The sequence below is a fragment of the Pholis gunnellus genome (genome assembly GCF_910591455.1).
Source record: "Pholis gunnellus genome assembly, chromosome: 18".
Taxonomy (NCBI): Eukaryota; Metazoa; Chordata; class Actinopteri; order Perciformes; family Pholidae; genus Pholis; species Pholis gunnellus.
In genome coordinates this window covers 10,528,806-10,551,402 of record NC_136545.1, presented here as the reverse complement: position 1 = coordinate 10,551,402, position 22,597 = coordinate 10,528,806, and the positions used below count along the sequence as shown (strand labels likewise).

Here is a 22,597-nt window from a genome sequence, read left to right as displayed (position 1 = left end):
GTACTGTACATGCTTCAGTGGTTTGACAAGTGAATGTACTCACTGAAAGGTAAGTGGACGTACTGTTAAGCTCGTGTGCACTACACCATCAAATACCGTTGGGCAAGCTGGTAAAGGAAGTCAATTCATTCAAGTCACAGTGAAACAGCAGATATAGCATCTTTAACGTATTTCCCAGTGAAGTGGGATATGTGGGCAGGGTTTAATAACAATAGGGATTTAAATCAGGTTCCTCGTATGTGATTGGATCGCTAACGATTAAATGCAGTTTTGTATTAAATTGTGTTTTACAGGAAGAGAAAAGAGGTATTTTGATATGAGAGTATTTGGCATTCAACACAGGCACATAGGATGTATTTTTTTGATGTCACTGTGCCTTTTAAATTTAGCTGGCTTAATCTGAAGCAGGGCTGCCTAAAGTGGGGTCTGCTGTGAGCTGAGCCGACGGTTATAATGAAGTAAAACAAACTATTGACATCAAGTTGGTGAAGCTGCCAGCGTAAATTGCATAATCCTTGGACCTAGCACACCGATATTTCATCGTGTTGTATAAGTTGGGTTTAGATATACTGTGAAATCACTTTAGAATCATGGTGTACTTTTGTATCTTAATAGAATAGTTATAGTGGCTGCAGCCTTCAGCATGGAAGTAGTAAAAACCAAGCGGGGGGATGAGAGGGAGCTCTGGGTCTGTGTGTGTGTGTGTGTGTGTGTGTGTGTGTGTGTGTGTGTGTGTGTGTGTGTGTGTGAAGGAAAGAGTGACAGATCAGTGGCAGAGCTGCAGGGGAGGGAAGAGGGAGGGAGTCAGTGAAAATGAGCTCTCGGGGTTACGAGGGAGCTGACATTGACTCATGAGTGAATGGATTGCTTTCAGCGTTTTTATAACTCCTGCGCCGTTCTTTTCTGTCGGATATGAACGCCGTGAAATTGTCCGTTCTGGAGTGCTCCGCCGGCCGGGGACACTTATTTTCACAAAGAGTGCGGATTAATTGGTCATCTCATTTTTTCGCTCTCTGTTTTAATCTCCATCGTCTCCTCAGCTCCCAAAAATGTAAATTCCCTCCCCCCCTCCCCTTTTTAATCCTCTGATCTAACTCTTCCTTTCCTTATCAGGTGAGTGCCGATTTCATAAAGAGCGGGGAGTTTACACTGGAGAGGATGGGAGTGACGTTCAAGGCCAAGGCCCACCTCAAGTCTCCATTTGACCCTGAGAACAAGCGCATCAAGGGCATCTATGCTTGAGAAGGACCACGGGAACTGAAGAAAACACACTCTGGTTGGAGAATGAGGCTGAGAGAGGTGCACATTTTGCAACTGTGATCTATTTTTCTAAGCGCCGATGCAGCCGTTTCACTCTGAACACGTTGGACTCGCTGTCATTACTATGCGTCTGAAAATGTGATTATTTTTTTAAAGATTATATCTGGGATTTAATATAACTGGAGGGGAAGGTAAAAGGTGCTGGTTTGAATCTGGTGTTTTGATATTTAGCTCCACATTTCTAAACCCTCTCTGGGTTTGAGAGCGACACTCTTCTCTTGTGAGTAGCATTACTATAAAGACAAATTAATTCTTATTGTCTCCAGTAATCAACATTTTTTTCGCATTACACCTGGATAAACTGGAAAAGAACCATTTGTGATCCAGCTAACTGGATTCCTTGATTGATCTTAACAGCATATGAATAATCTTTAGCTTTAGAAACAAAAACTAAACTGAACAATAGTTGCTCTGTTCAAACAGTCAAATTAAGCTGATTCAGCATGTTTAAGCCATAACACTAAATACATTAGGAAGTCTAAGACAACAGTAACAGATAAAGTAAATACCGTAAATTCTCAATTAGTGGCCAGGGCTTTTGTGTACTTAAAAAGAGAAAACTGCAGCGTGACTTTTATTAGGCAACAGGCTAATAGTAGGTTGGCATTATATTTATGTCCTCATAGTGCACTCTATTGTATTATGATGCAGTGCTGTAATATTTCTTTTCAAATGTATCCTATGAGGCCGTAGATAATCATGTTAGGGAATACAGCTATGCTCAAACGTTAACACTAACCCTTGTAGCAGTTTGAGTCAAACTACAGTGACTGATGTTTGTCCTGATAATAATGACTAAAAACAGGGTTTCACTGGCTTCTTTGGTTCTTGGGCAGACAGTGTTTATCAGAGTTGGAGGGGAAGGGAGGAAAAAAAAGCACCCTGAGGCACAGAGTACCAGCCGGGGACAAAACACTGCTGGAGAAAAAGGACGGGGAAAGACGGGGAGTTATCAGAAAGCAGCTGTTACAGATGGAATCCCCTTGTTTTCTAATCCCTGCCCCCTGTTGCTGTGCTCTGCGGCGTTAAGCCGCTGCCGTTTGCAAACTCGATTCTCTTGTTCTCTTGTTTTTTTTAATTGTGCATTTTATTTATAAGACTTGTCTACCAATTCAGGCATTCTTAAGAGCTCTCATTTTGTGTTGTATCGCTGTTAAATCGAACTCGAGGGTCAAACAAACATCTGACTTTCATCCAGGAAACCAGTGTTCGTGTCCTCTGCTAAACTAACCGTGAAAGGAGTTTGGAGCGAGGATGTGTTGGCTTCACACTATAGCCCTCCCAGAAGGGGGCATAATTGAATCTTTTTACAGTGAAGCATCTTTAGGAGGTGTTGGAGCAACACATTGAACAACAACTTGGCCTCCTAATACTTTCAACTCAAAGTATGAACGTAGTACAGTGGATAAGTGAGTATGGCAGGACTGTTTTGTAGAATTTGTGTAATGAAAGATACATCGATGAAATAGGTACTTTGAGGCGGGTCTTACTTTGATAATTTACTGAGTCTACTACTAATAATTGATGGTGTCTTTATACACACTGTGTGTGTGTATACATACAAACTAAAACTATGACTGCTTACAGGTTTGCCAGCTAGGTAGCTCTGTTAAAAACTGAAATCAGGAGTTGAGGACCTTGATAGCTAATCCATGTCTTAAATGCAGCTATGACAGTGATTTAAAGATTTTTATTTAAAACATCAGTTTACAAGCTAATTGCTAAATTTAATTTTTGTTAAACATATTTTTTCATATATTATACTTGTGTTTATATCCACTTGCACCAACACAGTTTAGGTGTAGGTTTAACATAAACCAAAGTTCATCGCTCACCCTGTGCGAACAGCAGCCAAAGAAAGTGTGTGTTGAAGTGGAGGAAGGTATTTGTATGTATGGCTACTACTTGCTGTGTTGCTGCACGTTCAGCACAAAATGTTTACTAATGTGGAATGATTCATTGATTCAGCCCAGAAGGATATTAATCATTGAAATGGTTGTTCTCAGTCGTGGCTCAGGTTAATAAGACGATTTCTATGGGAAATGTGAAGCAGACTAATAAAACACTGTCACTTCTGTCCAAAGGTATTTTTCAGCTTTACAGAATTTCTCTTCCTTCTATCGTGTGATGTGAATATCGCAGAAGTCTTGATTATGGAAAGCAGGCGAAGTTGATTCTTAAATGTGAAATGTCTTAAGAGAGTTGTTTGACCAGTTCAAATAACAAACATGACCATTAAAATGAATCTGTCTAAAGCTATTTTTAATAAACTTTTAACTGCCAACATTTTTTTTGTGACATTTATTATTCAACACACAATAATAATTCAAGGACACACAGGGACATGTAGAGTAACAGAGTGAAAATTACAGTTTTAAACTGTAAAAGTGATGATTGAGAATGGAAGTCTTTTTATTTCTTTATTTTATGTGAAAGAGTAGCAAAATAATATGATTTTCTTTTAAATAACGCAGCAGAAGTTAACGCTGTTGTCCCAAGCAACAATTCATTAGTCACACTTTTATTGGTTCGTTACATGCTAATCCCAATTCTCAAGTCCTTGTACCGTGCTTTGAAACAAGACATATAAATAGGATTATCATTCATGTGTGTGTACTGATAATAACATAAGACTGTGGATACAAGCATATAATTACAGCGGGCGTCAGAAAACCCAAAAGAGGACGTCTTCTATCCCCAAACACAGCGGTAAATTCTGCAAACTCACATGGAGCTTCTTTAACTTCCTAAGGTCAGGGGCCCTTTCGTTGGGCTGAAGCCTGCCCTGATGCCTCCTCCGCTCAGACGGCAGGTGCAAGGGGTCGGCTGGTGGGATGTGCTCCTCCCTCGCAAGGGTAGCGAGGTTTCTCAAGGATGGAGGTAACCGCCGGTACGGGCTGTTTGTCCCACTCTCCCTGGAGAAACAGATTTATGATATTGGTGACGTTTGATGAGTTGTTTGGCAAAAAAACGTGTAGTATCCTTGATATTAAATTGCAGGTTTTTATTAGATAACTGCACAGTTGTTATAGAACAATATATCCTTGAAAAATACACTCGAGGCCATTTCTTTGTGGTTTTGACTGTATTTTTTATGGCACATGGCTTTAAAACTGAAAACGCTGCTTCTTTTCACAAGGTCCAGTTAAGCAGTGTTTTTGTGTGAAGTTATCAATTTCAGTTCAGTGTTTTTGCCAGTTTCATCTATCAATTACTTTCTGCCTGCGATATCATTGCTGTTCATCTCATTCAGTGCAAGTAGAAACAGGTGTGCATTGTTATCGTTATGTCCTCCAAGCAGTGGGTGGTTGGACGCTGTCGAGTGCTGGGAGGAAGGCTAAAACTGTTAAAATTGGTGTGCTTGTGTGTGTGTGTGTGTGTGTGTGTGTGTGTGTGTGTGTGTGTGTGTGTCTATAGCTATATTTAAACGTACGAGATAACTAATAAATCTAAAATGTTATTGCGTATTCTTTGAATGCTTTGTACCCGTGTAGCTCAGCCGTTTGCCTGAGCAGACGGTGGGTTGAGAGGGTAGAGTGCCGGTCACTTGTCTGCTGCAGAAAGGTTGAGAGGCCGTGGCTCTCAGTTGTTGATTTCAGCTGCAAGTTGTCCTTGAACCTTTTTGCCTCTTACCATTTTGTTTAAAAAAAAAATCCCCTTTTTTTGCAAGAGCTCCTGCCTGTAGTTGGTGCATCGCTCGTCATTCCTTACTAGGTATTCTGCTGCCCTTTTATATGGAGTATAAACGCTACAACACTGTGAGAGCCTGACTTTACCCTTGGCTGCTGAATTACTTTAACGCATGATGGCTTCACCCAAAGCGGTTGTAGTCTTTCATCCGCCTTCCAGTGGTGGCTCCATTAATGGAATACATGCCACTTTTTGTTGTTGAAGTTAATGAAATAAATGAAAATGAATGCTCCTGACAGCATCCGCTTCTGAAGAGATCAAGCAGTATACGCGTCCTTTCATGAGCCTCATCCTGGTTTCCAAACCAGCTGACTTTATGTTAGGCTACACCGTTGTGCTCTCAATGTTTTCATTCACACGCTGGAGTCAGTGCGTCTGCATCTGGCCTGGTTTGCAAAATAAATTTGATCAAGGCATCTATAAATCTTTTGAGTTTAATTGATTTATTTGCTCTGATCCAAATAGAACAAACAGACGTGCATGCACGGGAGTGCACGTGCGTGCTCGAGTGTGTATATTACAAGTTAACAAGCTGTCCGTTCAAATGATCAGACCATTCTGTCCAACTGATGCTAGTCTGTCTTTGAACTGGTTTAATTGGTTTAGTCGTTTGTAGTGTGTGTGATTGGGGACTTACAGGAAAGAGGTGTGCACTCGACTGGTTACAGTGCATGGAGATGGGGGCTGTATTATAAAGGGAGTCCAGCACTTCTCCAGTAAACGCATCCCACTGTAGCTGAGAATACTGCTCCGTCACACCAACCTCACCGCACACACACTGGTCCTTTCCGTGGAACCTGGAGGGAAGAGCAAGAGAGAGGTTGAAGGAAAGTCGATAAAAGTAGGAGGCGGAGGGAGATTGAGAAAGGAGGAATAGGTTGGAGGGGGGGAAAAAAGCAGTTAGAATTGGCATTAAGAGAACACAGTTTCACTTTAAAGGACAAAGCATGTGGTTTTCCGAGATTAAAAGAAGTAATCACATCTCTGGTTTTCGGGAGTGAAGGGCAGTGGGGGAAGGGGCGAATGCCATGCTGAAACCCCAAAATTGCTTAGTCACACAGGAGATGGAGGGGCGGATGCAAAATGAAAAAAGTTTGAAGGTCATGGGGAACAAGCACAAGATTTCAGGGAGAGAGAGAGAGAGAGAGGTGGTTTGTGCTTGTGTTACCTGTTAATGAAGGTAAAGTATTTCTGCAGGTATTCTGGTTCAACGTGGCTCTTGCAGAGCTCCAGCTTAGTTCGAGGGTAGTAGTGAATGTAGTTAACACACATTTCCTCCATGATGCCAAAACCTCCCTGAGGACACAAGAGATTTTGGATGGAGGTGGAGGAAGGTGTAGATACAAAGAGCATATGTAGGTATTAGAGAGGAGAGATTCTGTTGCTGTTGGCAGTGTTCAAGGTGAATTTACCACTGTAGGCTTGCTCCTATCTTCTGTGTTATAAGTACACTTTGTTATGAGAACATCTCCCTGCAGGATCAAGCACAAACACACCAGCAGGTCACCATCTTTTTATGTTTAGCAAAGACCACTGAGGAGAATTTAAGATTACTCACAGAAAATTAGTAATTTAAGAGAGCAAGTGGGCAGTTTTTTTTTTTTTGCTGTGTGGAGCTCAGCTGCTGCAGTTTTGTCTTCTGTCTCCTGAGAACTTCCTATCACAGCACCAATTTCACAGCCTGTCCCTATTTCCACTCCAGTTAAGCACCTTATGCAGCGGTGAGGTATTCTAATTCAATACTTTAAATGCAGTGGGAGGAAAAAAAAAAACTACATCTGGGCCACTACCATTCAGACCTAGTTGGCTAAGCTCGCAGAATAGTAATTTCCCTTTCTTGTCTGAATGTAACATCTGCACAGTGAAAAACTAAAACATATAACAGTCACTGCTTTTATCAAATGCAGGCGTAGAGATCAACTATATACTTACAGGTAAAATATTAGTCATTTTCTTTAGAACTCGGATCGTCTGTAAGAAAGATGACCAAAAAAGAAAAACATTAAAATGAAAATCCACCCAACATTCAATTTGGGGATTCTTGTTGTTGAACAGTAAACCTAGAAGTTAGGCTGTAGTCTGTGATGTGATTAGAAATAATGCCAATGATCATAGTGGATTGAATAAAACAGTGCTTAGTTTTAATAATACAATTCCTTGTTACCACTGGACACACTTTTACAATGCATCTCCCTCTCTAGCATCTTAAGTTTGGGCATTATTGGACACTTTGTGATTTATTTATATATTTATACACAGCAAGATGAAACACTGGTTGCTCTTGATGATTACCTTAGAGGCAGCTTTCACAGTTATTAGCTGTGTGTGTGGGGGGGGGGGGGGGGAGGTCTGTTAGCTTTGCCGCGAATGGTTTGATAAAGTCTTCATATGCCTATAATGAGGCTGCAGGATTTGAAACAGCACTGCCACACAGGTACACTCAGATTAGTCTAACATCAACAGCAGCTGGAGATTTTATCAGATGGTCTAGCAGATGTCCTTCTCTGCCCTGTGTGTGTGTGTGTGTGTGTGTGTGTGTGTGTGTGTGTGTGTGTGTGTGTATGTGTGTGTCTACCTGCCCCAGGATATTGTGCATTAAAAAAACACAACAGATGTTGTCTGCTGTCTCTCAACAATGTTAATGTCGTTGTTTATCAGTTGTGACCCGATGTTAAGTTGATCTTTTCTTTCATTCATTATTTCATGCTGCTGTCCTGCTGATGAAGAATATAGTGTGCTATACCTTATGAGGCCTGCTATAATTGTGACTGATCGTAGGTCTATAACTTCCTGTAGATTAACGTATTTTGCACAAGAGCTCCAATAAAAGCTCACAGTATTGTATATTTACTCCTGTTTGAGTAACAACTACTACAAATGACTACTACTGTAATATTTTCCTACTTAATTCCTTAAAACTCTAGGGTTTTAACATATCTTCTGCAACTAATTCCTGCCATAATGTACCTATGCTTGTTCTTCTAAAACCTATATGGGTCACCTGCTGTAAAATTAACGACAAATTCTAAGCCTTTATTTTAATGAGGTGGGAGCTTTCTTTTCTTTTAAAAGGTGCAGTGGAAGCGGAGGATAATCTTTGTCCCAGTGGCACACGGCTCAGTGTGATATGAAGTAAAGCTGACTTTGATACAATCTAATACAGTATAAGATACAACACACAGAGGTAGATCTCCAAGTTCTTCAGGGTTAAACTGAGCCATGCTGTTGCTCACCTGGTAGTGAGTACTGAAGTGCTGGTCCTCCTGTACCACCTCCAGCTCTTTGCCTCCCCTCACCAAAACTGTCCTCACCCCACGCCCCGCCAGGTGGGTGTGCAGCTGGGACGCAAATACATGGATTCCTCCTGGAGGAAAAGCCTAGATAGACAAACAGACGGACAAAGAAACAGACATTTTAAGGTCAAGCTCCAACCAGGATTTTTGTGCTTTAGGGACCAAAACCTGAAGAAATATGTGACACGCCAGCTGGAATATCCGCCCAGCATTCTTTGTTTTTTGTATACGTACAGTCTGGGTACACCTGGAGGTGCAATATCCACTGAGGTAGAAGGTGTGTTGTTTGGGTGGGATAGCCATGATGGGAGTATAAACAAGGCCCAGCTCCATGATCCCTGCATCGTACCGCCTCAGACTCGGGGTGTAATGCAACCGTATCCCCGATGAGTCCCTACGGCCTGCGTGAAGAATATCATGGAAGATTAAAATATGCAACAAACAACTAGTTTACCTGTAGATCATATTAAAATCACATGCACACAATCGTAACAGAAAATAACTAAAGCAAGAGGAGAGGTACAGAGAATCCTGCTGCGTGTGTGTGTGTGTGTGTGTGTGTGTGTGTGTGTGTGTGTGTGTAAAAGAGAAAGGAAAAAGACAGAGGGCATGTGTTACAGCATGTGCTCGAGTTCAAGTGTACGTCAAATAAGTGTGTGCTGTATGTACCAGATTTAAGGAGAGGGTTGTGGTAATGGACCTCCAGACGAAGGAACCTTGAGGAGCCTGATCCAGCCATAGGCATCCCTGCATCAGGAGGATAGTAAAAAGCCTGCAAACACACACACACACACACACACACACACACATACATCATTCAGTGTTTCTCTCATGTACACGCAGCTGCTTTGAAGTAATAGCAAAGACTCTTCTTCACATGCAGTACAGATGATTGAGAGCTGTCAAAATACAGGTGCATATCTTTTATTCCTGTATTTTACAAATATTTTACATTTTATAGCGCCAGAATAACTTGTGGATTGTTTTTCAATTCTGTTAGGCATTGTGTTAGAGGAGATTGAAAGAACACACACACACACACACACACACACACACACACACACACACACACACACACACACACACACACACACACACACAAGGATGGAGCTGAAAACAACGTTTCTTTAGCATCCGCGCTCATTCCTTTTTGGGGGCAGACGTTAGAGGATCACAAAAAGAAGCCACCCAGATGTATATTTATGTGAAACATGGAGTCTCTCTGGAGTCTTGACAGGTTTTCCTCAAACTTCCAGATGAGAAAGTTTTCATTTCACCCACCGTAGGATGTCTTAATAGTCAATTACAGGCTTCCCCTCAAACCACCAATGTGATCTCACCAAAGTGGTACACCCAAAGAATCACAATTATCAGTCTTCTTGCCCACACTGCAGAGATAATAGATTGCCTCGACAGCTCTACTATTGTGGTTCTCTAAACTGTTTGGTGATGGCTGCTAAAAATAACGGCATGCCCACTCACAAACTCCCAACCACCCACCGGTTCTAAAATTGTAACCGGGACAGATTGTAAGACAGAAAGAGATTTTGAAGTGATTATGGTAGAGAAAACTGATTATTAACACAAAGTCATCTCTGTTCCTTGTTGAGAACCTTGTGTGGGGATCTATGAGCTGGCTCAAACAATGTTTATTGATCATTTCTTTGCAGGGAACAGTTGTATTCTCATATGGATGCGCCCTCCGAGATGCTGGTTGGACTCGTGAGGTATATTTCCCTTTTTTTTCATCCTCTTTGCTCCTTGGATTCTGAACTGTTCTGCTTATCGTGGCAAAAATACATTTTTCAGTCTCTGCTGGCCCCATGAGCGTCAAACCTCCATGCTTTTATCAAGGAAACTTGATTTAATCTTGCTTCATCATCAGTGTCTTCAACCATTTCAGACCACCTTAAGCCACTTCTGCTGATAGACACAATTTGTAATGGAAGAGAGAATTGTTCAATTTAATCTAGTTTAATGTCATAACAGTAAAATCCGTAGAGACATGTCTTTTTTTCCAGTTGTTCTCCATTGTTTCCCTCTTCTTTCAAACTTCCTCTGTCTCTCTTGTTTTGTGTTTTTGCAGGGCCACGGTTCCCTTCTGATGCGGTGCCGGGGAGAATGAAACAACACTATTAAGAAGTGATGAAAGAGGCCTGAATATTTCCCACCTAATCTTGTCTTCACAGCTCATGGCTCACAGAAGGCATCCTGCTTGTTTTTCGTTTGGCTGGCAGATAATCCAATCAGAGAGGGACCGGGCTGGCTGTGATACAGTGGGGAGCGGAGCAGAGAAATATGGTGACATGCTCACCGTTCCCTGTCCTCTTTGCTTTATGTGACCAGCAGGCTGCTTGCTTAGTCAGCCGGCTGGTTGGTTGCCGTGGAACATAAGTGGGGTGATTTAATGCCTGAAAGATGACTGACTGACTGGCTGGCTGAAGAAACAGGTGTGTTTGCCACCTTTTAGCTGGTTGATGAGCATTGTTGACGAGCAAACGGATTGTTTTGGCCACTTGGGGGCAGCTGAATAAGCCGTAACTCAACTTTGACATATTACCTTATAACAATGTTAGCAAACAGTTGCCTACACTACAGCACACCAGACTAACATTAGCATTCATTCGGAGTCGTGTTTCTGACCACCTGATGAAGTCCACTGTACAGCTGCTGTAGTGTACAGTGGATTAATTAGAGTTGGAGGTTTTTTTTGCCAGCTGTGACTAGAAACGACACTGATAAGGGAGGAGGTTGTGGGCAGGTATGTTGTGGGTGATAACTCTCATGGGTTTTGTCACTGAGAATAACCCGTTTCACACTACATGTCGTCGTTTTATCCATTGTTAATATTAAAAAAAACATTTAACACAGTTTACGAATACAGACGACAACCTGTAAAATACTCACCATGAGGACACCAGCGTGGACATGACCTCGTTGTCCAACTTGCTAAATTTCAGCCATGATGAAACCTTTTCTGCCTCGTGCCTCGTTCTAAGCTACCGATGTACGTACATTTGTGGCTTTCATTCGTGTTTGTGCCGAGTGTCCGTGCAAACCAGTTTGTGGATATTTGCTTGAGAGTTTACTTCCCACATACAGACTGTCTCCGAGCTCTTAATAGACTTGGTGCTGCGTGTGGGATCCTCTTTACAAGGTTTTCTGCTTGCTGTTCTAGGCTTGAATATTACTTGCGTAGGAGTATTTGTTTATCTCTCATAATGGATACGAGGACAGGGCCAAAATCAAGATTCATTCCAACTCTTTTTCAATTAGACACCTGCAATGTGTATATTAAAAACACGTCAATGCGTGTGTTTATTCTGATTTATCTAACGTTGTTTGTGTGGGGTTGATTGTTGCATCTTCAAGGGGCGGTTTAGGACTTGGCTTTATTGGCATCATGAAAGTTATATTCAGGTAAGTGGTGAGAATATGTTTGTAATACTTCTTTCTTTTTGTTTTGTTTCAGGGAACGGGGAGTGAACATAGTCAGTGGAAGGTGCCCGTACGGACAGAAGTAAGGAGATGTGCGTGGGCGTCTGTTTCCCCATCATACCTCAGCACCCATAGCCCATGCAGCGAGCACATGGCGGCAGAAGTCGAGCTTGCCCGGCTTCATCTTGTCATCACAGGAGCCGCTGTACTGTGGAACGTCGCGGATATCCGGAGAGCATTCGAACACTTCCATGTGATGCACGATGGCCTCGTTACCTGGAGTTACCACTGACTCATACTGACAGAAACAGAGAGAGAGAGAGAGAGAGAGAGAGAGATGGAAAAAAGAAACAAGTGAAAAAGTGAGTTTGTGCTCTTCAATACTGCTACCTCAGACAATATTTAAAAAAAACTTGAAATTGATTAAATGCAACATACTGTGCAATTGCTTTCATATCTTATAATACTTTACGTTTTGACACTGAGAGAAAGCTATAAGGATGTGAGGGGATGTGTTTGTTGTGTTAATACATTTTCTTAGATTTATTTTTCTAACCATGACATTGTTTTGTTAGGCCCAGCTGCGGTAAACAAGGAGCAATAATAGAAGCGTGTGCACAGTCTCCATCCAAAACACCCACTTTACTGTGTAAAACTCTATGTTAAGTGTTTCCATTTTTAGAGGCACGTATCAGCTACCATCACGATGTGGTTCTTTGGCATGTTTTCCGGCAGCGTCTGTATGAAGCACCAGTAGGTGGTCTCTTGATTTGGGATGATGACATTTGGCGCCACGACGTCCAGCGTCTGCACGTCTGGAGGCAGGGTGGGCGACGGCGTGTCGGGGCGCAGCATCAGCACCCTCTGAACCCCCGTGTGGATCCGGGACAGGTTCAGCTGATCCAGCGAGGCGAGCGGTTCGTCCAGAAATCCGTAGATGATGTGCACCGTTCCCTCCTGACCAATCACGAAACAATCAGAAGGGAAAGCATGTAGCATGATGTCTGCAATGCAGAGCACAAGCAGCAGTCGTGTTTTTCATGTGAATAGTCTCGGATGGCAAACAGAACTTTTCATTATGTTGTCATGGTGATGACCGTTGGTTTTGTGTCTGCAACTTAGAGGTCTGATGCAGCACCATGGAAACCATAATCATTTTATTGAATGCTTCAGTGGAAATTGTGCTGATCAGTCCACACCTGAAGCCACGAGGTCTCCACCATGATCACTCTCATTGCTTTTTTTTTTTAAAACATGCACTAAAGACAGCAGTGGAAATATCACAAACGCACACCCTTCCCTCCCACACACACACACACACACACGTACACAATCACAAACTAACACGTACAGCACAAACACACTATGTCGTTATGTTACACGCATGTGCACTCAAACGCCATCTTTCCCACCTTACTGACGCGTTATCTTCTCGCCACCTGTTAACTGTCAGCTTCATTCGGTTCAGGATTGACAGACAGGATTTTGTCTTGAGGCCGTGCAACACAAGTAACAGCTGTGTCATTTTTTGGGGAACATTCTTTTAATATCTGCAAATTCAAGATTCTACAAAATAGTGGATACAAAGGAGAGACAGAGGCGTAACCAAATTTCTCCAATAAGTGCATATTAGACACGTCATCCCTGACATGTACACAGACACACACAGTGTGGAAAGAAAGATGTTACACACCTCTATGAGGTAGTCCCTGGGATCACAGGTACTGAACGGTCTCTTGAAAAGCAGGTAGAATCCGTCAGTTTTGTGTGTGGCTTCCATCAACTCGTAGTCTTGTTGGCTGTCCAAAGAAACGTGACCCTCATTGTCGCTCCACGCATCCTGAAGGAGAAGACACGTGTCATCAATTTAACAGATCAAACCCGTAGATACAATAAATATATGGTGTCTCTCAACAAACTATTTTAGAGGATGTTGAAATGGCCCAGAAGTGGAGTAGTGGAGTAGTGGGCCCATTTCAGGGGAGCTTTGTGTCCATACAAACCAGGTGGGAGAGCATTCTAAATAAAAAGGGCAGCTACAAACAACCAGTAGTTGAATTTATCTGAAAAAATGTTTATAGGGGAACATGTATTGAGACACAAAATAAAGCTTTTTTTACTTGCTAAATGAATGTCATCAACTAGAGGAAAAGTGATGTTGCTATTGTTTGTTAATTTTAAGATTAACTCCAGCCCAAACAGTTGCTTTCAAAGAAATCAGTGACGGCGGTTCGTGTTGTGAAACCTTCCCAACCCGGTGTTCAGGATCCACGTCTCTGCCAGGAGGCTTTGCAACGGCTCAGTCTATCTGCTTCTGTTATGTTTCTCACATTCATATCTGTCCAGAATAGCACCTAAGATCGCTGTATTTCTGTCTCCCTCTCGGCCCCTCTTATGTAACTGTTCCACACAAACTGCAAAAGATTCTGAAGACAACGATCTTCAAAATAAATACATTATATATAAATCTTAAAAAGATTTGGGCAGTATACAGTGTATGTTTTGTGTGCGAGTACAGAATACACTAGCTACAACCTGCAGATGGCTGACAGAGAAGGTCTTATCTTTTTATAATTCTGAAGTTTTAAGCCTTGAAAATGCACCAAACAATGAAGAGTTTTTGCTTGTATTATTTAAATACTTTACATTTAATCACATAACAATAATTATAAAGCAACAAAAGGCACAAAACTAAAACCAAACCATGTATCCAAATCAAAAAGTATCCCTTGTACCTCAAAGGTACTTCACTATCCTACTGGAGGTCTAATTTGTTCAGTGCTGTTCTAGAAATAGCAACATGTGGAATGAATGTGCTCGCATAAAGGGACAGACTAGATTTATGAGACACAAGTATATGTCACCCCCATCTTTCCTGAAACTCTGATGTGCATCATTCAATAGAAAGTATCCTCTGGATGCTCCCTCTGGCCTCAGATCTAATCACAGCAGAGATTCACAGCAGAGATTTCTTCTTTGTGTGTTTTATCTCTGCTGAATAAGTCGATAAAACGTTAATGGAGTTGTCTGGCCTTTCTTTGTTTAAAAAAGAATCTCATATCTGAGCCCGTGACAGAAGTTATCTCATATATTTTATATTTCTATTTTTATTCCATTTATAGCGATAATCATTAAAAGATATATTAATACATTCTGTCGCAGTCCATGGTCGAAACAAAGTACAAGAGCAGGAGAAATCTGCAGGCACCAACACTTGATGTCACTCCTTTCTACATTTTGGAGTTTTGTGTTTGTTTTACATTCAACATTTTCTCAGTTCATATTGTAGTTGATGTTAATGATTTATTTTGTAGGTTAACGTTCTTTACCGAGATTCACTGTGATCAATGAAAGTAAGTGATATGTTATATTTTAGCGGTCGTTAAAGAAGAACAAGTTAGACTTAAAAAGCTGTGAATTAAACCTGAAATGAACCCTGCCTTTCATTCTGCAGGTTTCTGCACAAACATCATATATTCAACCAACCAACGAGACGTTGGCACATACAGTCTGAGTTCTCATGTTAATAATGCGACACTGATCAAGTAGAGCAGATCAGATCTGCTTCTCATTATTATTTCCATACAAACCGCATAGACAAAATGAAAAGGAAGGTAAATGGGATTTTCATGGCAATATCATTTTTTTTTCTCAGGAAATTTCAGAGGGAAAAGAAATCTTATATTTGTTAAAGCCCTGTGTGTGGCTAAATGAAAATTAGACATTCTACACATCTTAATCATCACAGGATTCAATTTTGATATGCTAATAACCGCTAATGATTCCCCAAAGAACTTCAGCTATTAGTGCAGTTTGAGTGATTTCCAATTAGCAGGGGCCGATAACATCCTTTGTGACTATGTGATCATGAAGCAAGCCGTCCGCCGGCTCCTCGTGCAAAAACACCAATCTCACGCCTCGGGGACCACAGAGAGATGAGGGAAACCTCCATTCCTTAAGGACTTCCATGTAATCCCTTTGCTTTTATGAATTTGACGAGTGAGTGAGAAAGAAAGTGAAAATTATTTGATTTTACACCTTGTGTAGAAAACTGCTTGATATCCACACCTTTTAAGAGGCAAGATTTAACTCCCCAAATTCTTTTAAATTCAATAATTTGTAAGACAGATTCTACAGATAGCACAAATTCCTGCTTACCCCAAAGTAGCTGTTAGCTCCAGAGTCCCAGAGCACCACCAGGTCAGCGTTGGTCAGCTCCCCGCGGTCGGACATCCCCAGGACCACGCCGTGTTTGATGTCTGCCACCCTCAGCTCCATGTAAACCTCCTGGTCGGCGTAGCTGATGTTCCAGGCCAGCTGGAGATCCCCGCGTGGGTCGAGGGGCACACGGAAGGGCATGGGGAGAGGTGGGAGAGGGCCGGAGGAGGAGGAGGAGGCTGATTTTAGGCCGGACACTTGGATAGCATTGGTGGGCGCCTGATACGAAGCCACCAAGATGACCATTAGAGCAGCCAGGGCTGTGAAGTACATGATGGTGATGTCCTGAAGGCGGAGGTTCTTATTGCAGATTCTCATAGCCTAAATGATGGATCTCAATCAGTGTGGTAGCAAAGTTTCACTTCTGTTTTGTCTTTCAGGTTCTTCAGCCAGAGTCTAAAAAAAAGATGTCATCAGCGCTGTAGTTACAATGCTGCAGTTCTATAAGAGTTTCAACTCTGAAACACTCACTGGTTTTGTCTGCTCTCCTCTCTGGCCACAGTAGACTCAGTATCTCCCTCGCAGTGGGCAGGTGAGGTTGGTTATTCTTTTCTTCTCATGTTTTCTATCCTCCCAGGCCCTTGTTTTCTGAAAAGTTTGAGTTTCACTAATCTTTCCTGTCTTTAGGTTTCTCTGTTTTCAAGCCCTTGTGGGTATTGTCTGTTTCTTCTGAGCAACTGCTCCGTTTCTCTCTGTCTCATCGCCCTCCCTGGTTTTTAAGAGACTCCTCCCTTGTGAGTTGTCTGTTTTTATCCACTCTAACAGTATTACATTTGTTGAGGAAAATTGGATTGTATCCTTTAAGCCCTGGGGTCAACCATGATTCTGCACATCTGCCCGCCCCTAATTGATCCTAATTCAACCATGGACATTATCAACGACAATCTGCTTAGTCTAACTAAACTTTATTGCTCGCTCCATCTCTGTCTTTTTTTTGTTGCTTTGGTGAGCATGCATCATACATTTTCCTGACAGAAAGTATTCCAAACACGATAACTTTCACCTTGCTTGTTGTTGTTTTGTGATTCAAAGTGGATTCAGGGGGCAGCAAGCAACTGTTGAGGTGAAAACAAGGCAGTGATGCATTTCCTAAAGCCACCGCCTCAGGCGGCAGAAGACCTAATCAAAGTGTCAATTGTGGGTTTCAAACGCAAGAGGGACACATTCGGGGTTGGATTAAAAGGTTAGTAAAGCCCCTGTAGAAAAGTGTGTGTGCTTGTGCTCTTTGGCCTGTCCCCGCCTTCTACACACATTTGAGAATCAATACGGCATAAAAAAAAGATTACAAACAGGGAGCTTGACTTTACACAGAATCAGGATGTAGAGCAAAACAACACACAGTCAAACAAAGAACTGTAGAAAATCTGAATTAATTAAAGTTCAAAATGAGGAAATGCATTTTCATAGAGTCATAAAAACACAGATACATTTATTAAAAAGAGAATTAAAACCAACATTAAGGGTTATGAAAGGGTGTATGAATATAAATCTGTATATGCAGTCTGATTATATCACAGTGTATTTGTATATGGTAGCACTTCTCAAAACCAATATCACATAGGCACCAATCCAACACCCTGCAGCTTTCAAAAAGCACTTTTCACACACAGGATATTTTGACATGTCACAGTAAAATACAATCAATGATGGCTGTTTTCCATCGAGCTGCTTCAGTTTCAGGATCCTGGTATTGTGCATGTTGCCTCAATGTCACACTCTCGTGACTTACTGGGATTCTTGAATCCAACCGAGCTGTCGGAAATGTTATTAGTAACACCTGTGCTTTTCCTACTATGACAAGTCAAATGTCTGCAGTGAAAAAGACGATTACACTAAGTTATTTCACTAAGTGATTTCATTGATATGTTTATTTCCCCTTAAAGGTTCTATAAACCGGATTCAGAGCATTAATGTAGCAGCCAACAGCTATTTACTATGTAAAGATATAGTGGAGTAATGTCTCCCTAATCAGAGAATGAAGTCGCTCTCCCTCTATGTGTGTTGTAATCTGAGATTCTCTGTGCTTTGTCTACAGACCCGGGGCTGTTGAGCTGTGATCCGCCGGCTCAGCCGTCGCCATGTTGAGAGCCAAGTGGAGGAATACAATAAATATGCTCTGAATTCCTTATTGAGCACCTTTAAAAGATTGCTGTCAGTGGGTGAAGTCTTTAGTTGGAATGAAAACCCGGAAGAAAGTAACAAGACATCAAGCGTAAAGAAACAGCAATCAATGCAAATCACGTTTAGAGGTTTAAAGGAAGATAGTTATTTGAGACACGGAGACAACCTGTAGCCTAGAGCTTTGTGGGTTAACAGCTCAAAAATGTGTTTAATTATTCTTTAAAGATATTATTATTATTCTTTGACCTCCAGTGTTTCAACTTATTTTGCTACAGGGATGTACATGTGTACCCCAGTGACATCACTGTTGGGTGTGGTTACAGAGGCTACAAAGGACCATGCTGACCACACCCAAGTGAAACAGGCTGTCAGCCAGAGAGGGCAGTGATGCTCTGCTTTTCAGCCTGGTGTTTTCATTCTTCAGAGTCATAGGGATAGGGACACGTACGGGATGGAGGGATGGACAGTTTGCAGGAGATGCAACCTCATTTGTACATCTCTTTCCATGTCATGAAGGGGCGATTCAATGCATTTCAAGTTCCCGTGAATTCCAGGGAAAGCTCGTCATCAAATGTGCTGTAGGGTGAATGCGTGTTGGACTAAATTCTGTACGTAACGTCAAACCATCTAATCCATTTTCCGTAAAGGAAAAGGTTTGGATCTGAGCTGAAAGCGGAGAGAGCAGAACAGAGAGGCACAGACTGGTTAATGTAATAAAGGCTGTTAGTCCCTGAGGCAAGATGTGTGTCTCTGGCCTTCACTTGAGGCTCAATAATCTTCTCTTTCTCTGTGTGTCTTTCTGTTTTGTTCCATCTTTTACACCCCAGCACTTCTACCTTTTTATCCGTCTGTCTCTCCTCTCTCGCACTGCTCTCTGCTACTGCTGATCACCCTCTCTCACTCTCTTCCAGCCATGTCATTTCTCTTAGATGCACGCTTATCTTTCTGCCGCCGCTACTGATGTGTCAGCAAACACGAACGCCGTAAAGCCAGCTGTGATCCGGAGGGAACGACGGAGAAAGAGGGGGATAGAATGGGGGATGGGTGGGGAAGAACAGATTTAGGGAGAGAATGATTGTCCTTTGTGTAATCATGTCTACAGTATGTATGTGTGTGTGTGTCTGTGCGTGCATGTTTGCGTTTATGCAAAAAGCCTGGGGGTCTATCTGACATTATCCTGCCCAGAACAATCCAGATATTGCTCCCCAAACTTTCCCATCATGCTTTGCTTTCAGTTTAGGAGAAGCTAATGCATGGTCAAACACAAAAACACGCACGGAGATGCCAAAATAATTAGGAGTCTAGGCAACAACTGATCCGTAGCTTATAAACATAGTTTTCTGTTATGCATGCATGGTTGGCATTGCATTTAGAGTCTGATCGCATTACATTTCAAGTTTAATACAAAGCAACACTATTTAACAGTCCTGCAACATCTTCATCATCTCAGAAACTGCCTCAGAGAGATATTGTGTTGATTTAGCTCGATGGTAATTTTAGTGTAAGTTATTTTTGATTAATTTGTATAGGATTGGATTTGTTTTCAGGTTTGCTTAATAGTGTATGACATCAGTAACACCTTTCACAAAAAACAGGAACTACAGCCTCAATAATTAGGAGAGTTGATTTAACAACTTTGTGATAAAGTTTCAAACAAGCTTCACAAAAAGCATTGAAAGGAGACTCAAGAGCTATAACTCATTATATATATAATTCATCATTCATCCACATTGAAACACCCGCCCCCATCTCCTTCATTATATGCCCAGACATGCAGAGAACAATCTTACCTCAGTTATAGTTTTGCAGTAATTCAACTAAGCACGACTTCATTTTGAAATTTGCCCCTTGTGACTTTTGGAGTACACTATTAAAACTGGATTTTTACACAGGACCCATATAGAGTTCATTGCCTCATTGTTGGGTAATAATACAGAAACTGCCTTTGATGAAGCTTATGCAACATTTGCTGAACAGCAGCCATTGTGGCCTTAAGTGGCAATTACAGGTTCATGCCAAATGCTAAAATGTAGTGTAACAGAACCTCAAGAAGTAGAGTCATGAAGTCAGCAAGTTACACAGCAATATCTATCCAAAGTCTGCTACAATTAGCTAATGTTAGTCCTTATAATACAGACCAAGTACAATACAACCTGAATGTATTGAAGTGAGCAACAGTCTGTTTTATTGCTTTTCTATTACACAAGAAAGGTAGTTGCACAGTTTCATTTTTAAGTGGTGCAAATTCCTTACAAGTTTGTAAAACACCAAAAACAATTTATGTCGATGTAGTTAACCTGGGACATTCGCCGCCCCTAGGCAGATGCCCACTTTGCCTGTTTGGTAAACCAGCTTGTTGCAGTGGTTGATGTTATTGTGCATCGCTGTTCATTGATAATAGACCAATAAAAGCTTCATTTAAATATTGCTGTTGACTCTTATCTAATCCTATGAGCTGCCTTTTGGCCACTCTGTGTGTACATGTGTGTATATACGCACACATATATATATATATATATATATAGAGAGAGAGAGAGAGAGAGAGAGAGAGAGAGAGAGAGAGATGGGAATGGATAAAAGCAGAGTTCACATCAACATGACGAATCCAACCATCTCATTCTCTCCTGGTATAAATATTTTATTGCAGCACACTCTCAAAGTGCACTAATCTCCACTTCTGTGAGTTTGAATAATGAATGCAATGAAAACTCACACTGCTACCCTTAACGTTGCCTCAAACTGCCCCATCGTCTGATCTGAATGAGATAGGCGAGCCGTGGTGGATTGAGTCAGAGGTGAGAAAAGAGAGAGAGAGAGATGGATGAAGACATAAGTAGTGAAAAATGATCCTTCCAGGGACAATTGTGTCTGATATACTAATGGAATTGAATGAACGTTTTGTTCCAGACAGAGGGACAGTTTGTTTTTCCACCTTGGCTGAACCTTGGGCAGAGGACAGGTGGAATGTTTTAATTATCTTTATAGAGTTGGCTGTCACATATGCATATACCTTGGGTGATTCACTGCTGCAACTGGAAGAGGGAAGCTTAATGAATCTTCTCGAAATGCTGCACCAGCTTCTGATCTCCAGTGCAGTCAGGAGGACATAGTGATCTCTCAGATGTTGGCTCCAGTGGGCTCCTGGTTGTACATTTGCAGAGTTTGTCTGATTACAGGCACTTCCTCTCTCCACTTCATCCCATACTGCACTTTTTCTATATTTATCCCGATTTGTGGTGGTGACCCTTTGACACAGGATTCTACTTGTTTTGATGTGATGAACATGTCTAGCTACATCTCCGAACTAACAATCCAGCAGCCCCTCGATGCCTTTAAGTCCCACCAAACGCACACAGCTTACAGACCCACCCACCCTGTCTCCTCTCTCTTCTAGCACCTACAGCCACTCTAAGCCCGTGACTAAAGCGCCATCTCTCCGGCTGCACACTCCAGGCTGCGTTCGCTCACTGGGTCTGCAGGCACTAAGAGCCGCCTCTGAATTCAAAGCGCATGAGACTCGTCCTCGCGCAGCGCCGGAAATCAGCAAACATCCAACAACCGTGCGTCAAATATACTGTAGCCTTTATTCTCGATATGGACCAGCGAGCTGCAGACACTTTGTAGCCCTAGAGCGACCGGCCGGCTTGCTTTTCGCCAAAACATGGGGCGCAAAGAGAGAAACGCGCTGGAGGGAGGGAGGAGATAGAGAAGCAGATTGATAGAAATAATTGAAAGGGGAAGAAGAAAAAGAAAAGAAAGTCGCGCGTCCATTGGCGGCGGAACCCGGAGCAGCGATACAACAAATAGCTGACCTCGACCTCCTCGGACGGTGGGAAACGGGTTGTTGAAATGGAGATGTCGAGATTCTCTCTCATCCCGTCTCCTCCTCCAACACGCATGCTGCCGAGGCTGATGATGATGTTTGCGTAGGAGTGTTTCATTTTGCGGGCAGCGTCGGCAAACCAGTCTCTGCTGTTCAAACAACTCCAGACAAGCGGTGGATGGAACTGCGTGCGGCTGGCACATCTTTCCAGAGATATTGTTGTCGGAGCGTTTTTCTCGTCTCTGGGGGTGTTTTTCAGTTGTCTTTCTGCGAGTCTGGAATTGGACAGAAACTGTTTTGCATGCGAATAACAAGAAGGTGTCTGGAAAAGTAGTCTGGCAACAAAGAATAAGAATATTTTGCAAAAGGATCCGCGCATGATATTTCGTCTTTTTATTTTCTATTAACAACTAAAGAGGATCAGGCCCAGCTTGGTTTATTTGGACTCAAGTCAGCTCCATCTCTACTTCGATAGCTGGCACTTCAGTGTTTTGCTGATCACTTTGCTGACATTGGGGCTTTTTTTTTTTTTGCTATTGGTCTCATTATTCAGTGACTGAGGTCGACACAAACTACAACCAGCAGAGGTCGGGACCTGAGCTCCAAGGAGCCACCACTACCCTAAATGTGACCCGGCGAATTCCTCTTATCTCTGGAGGTAAGAGTCTTCACCCTTTAAAAAAAATAACCTTTT

General features: G+C 42.0%; 2 protein-coding genes across 3 annotated transcripts in view; one reads left to right on the top strand and one right to left on the bottom strand.

Moving 5' to 3' along the window:
* Positions 1-3,598, top strand: part of sardh (sarcosine dehydrogenase) — a 36,649-nt gene extending 33,051 nt beyond the window's left edge. For both annotated transcript variants that reach the window (XM_079179610.1, XM_079179611.1), the window contains exon 22: positions 1,114-3,598. In XM_079179610.1, the coding sequence (XP_079035736.1) occupies positions 1,114-1,242 (129 nt within the window). In that variant the 3' untranslated portion in view covers positions 1,243-3,598. The remainder of the gene's footprint in view (positions 1-1,113) is intronic.
* Positions 3,599-4,121: 523 nt separating this feature from the next.
* dbh (dopamine beta-hydroxylase (dopamine beta-monooxygenase)) lies at positions 4,122-16,277 on the bottom strand (the record flags this gene model as incomplete). Its single annotated transcript, XM_079179413.1, has 12 exons — positions 4,122-4,235; positions 5,648-5,807; positions 6,179-6,306; positions 6,423-6,482; positions 6,943-6,981; positions 8,244-8,387; positions 8,538-8,704; positions 8,973-9,075; positions 11,863-12,039; positions 12,441-12,698; positions 13,435-13,581; positions 15,900-16,277. 12 exons carry the CDS (start codon positions 16,275-16,277, stop codon positions 4,122-4,124), a joined length of 1,875 nt encoding a protein of 624 aa, XP_079035539.1.
* Between the last annotated feature and the right edge of the window lie 6,320 nt (positions 16,278-22,597).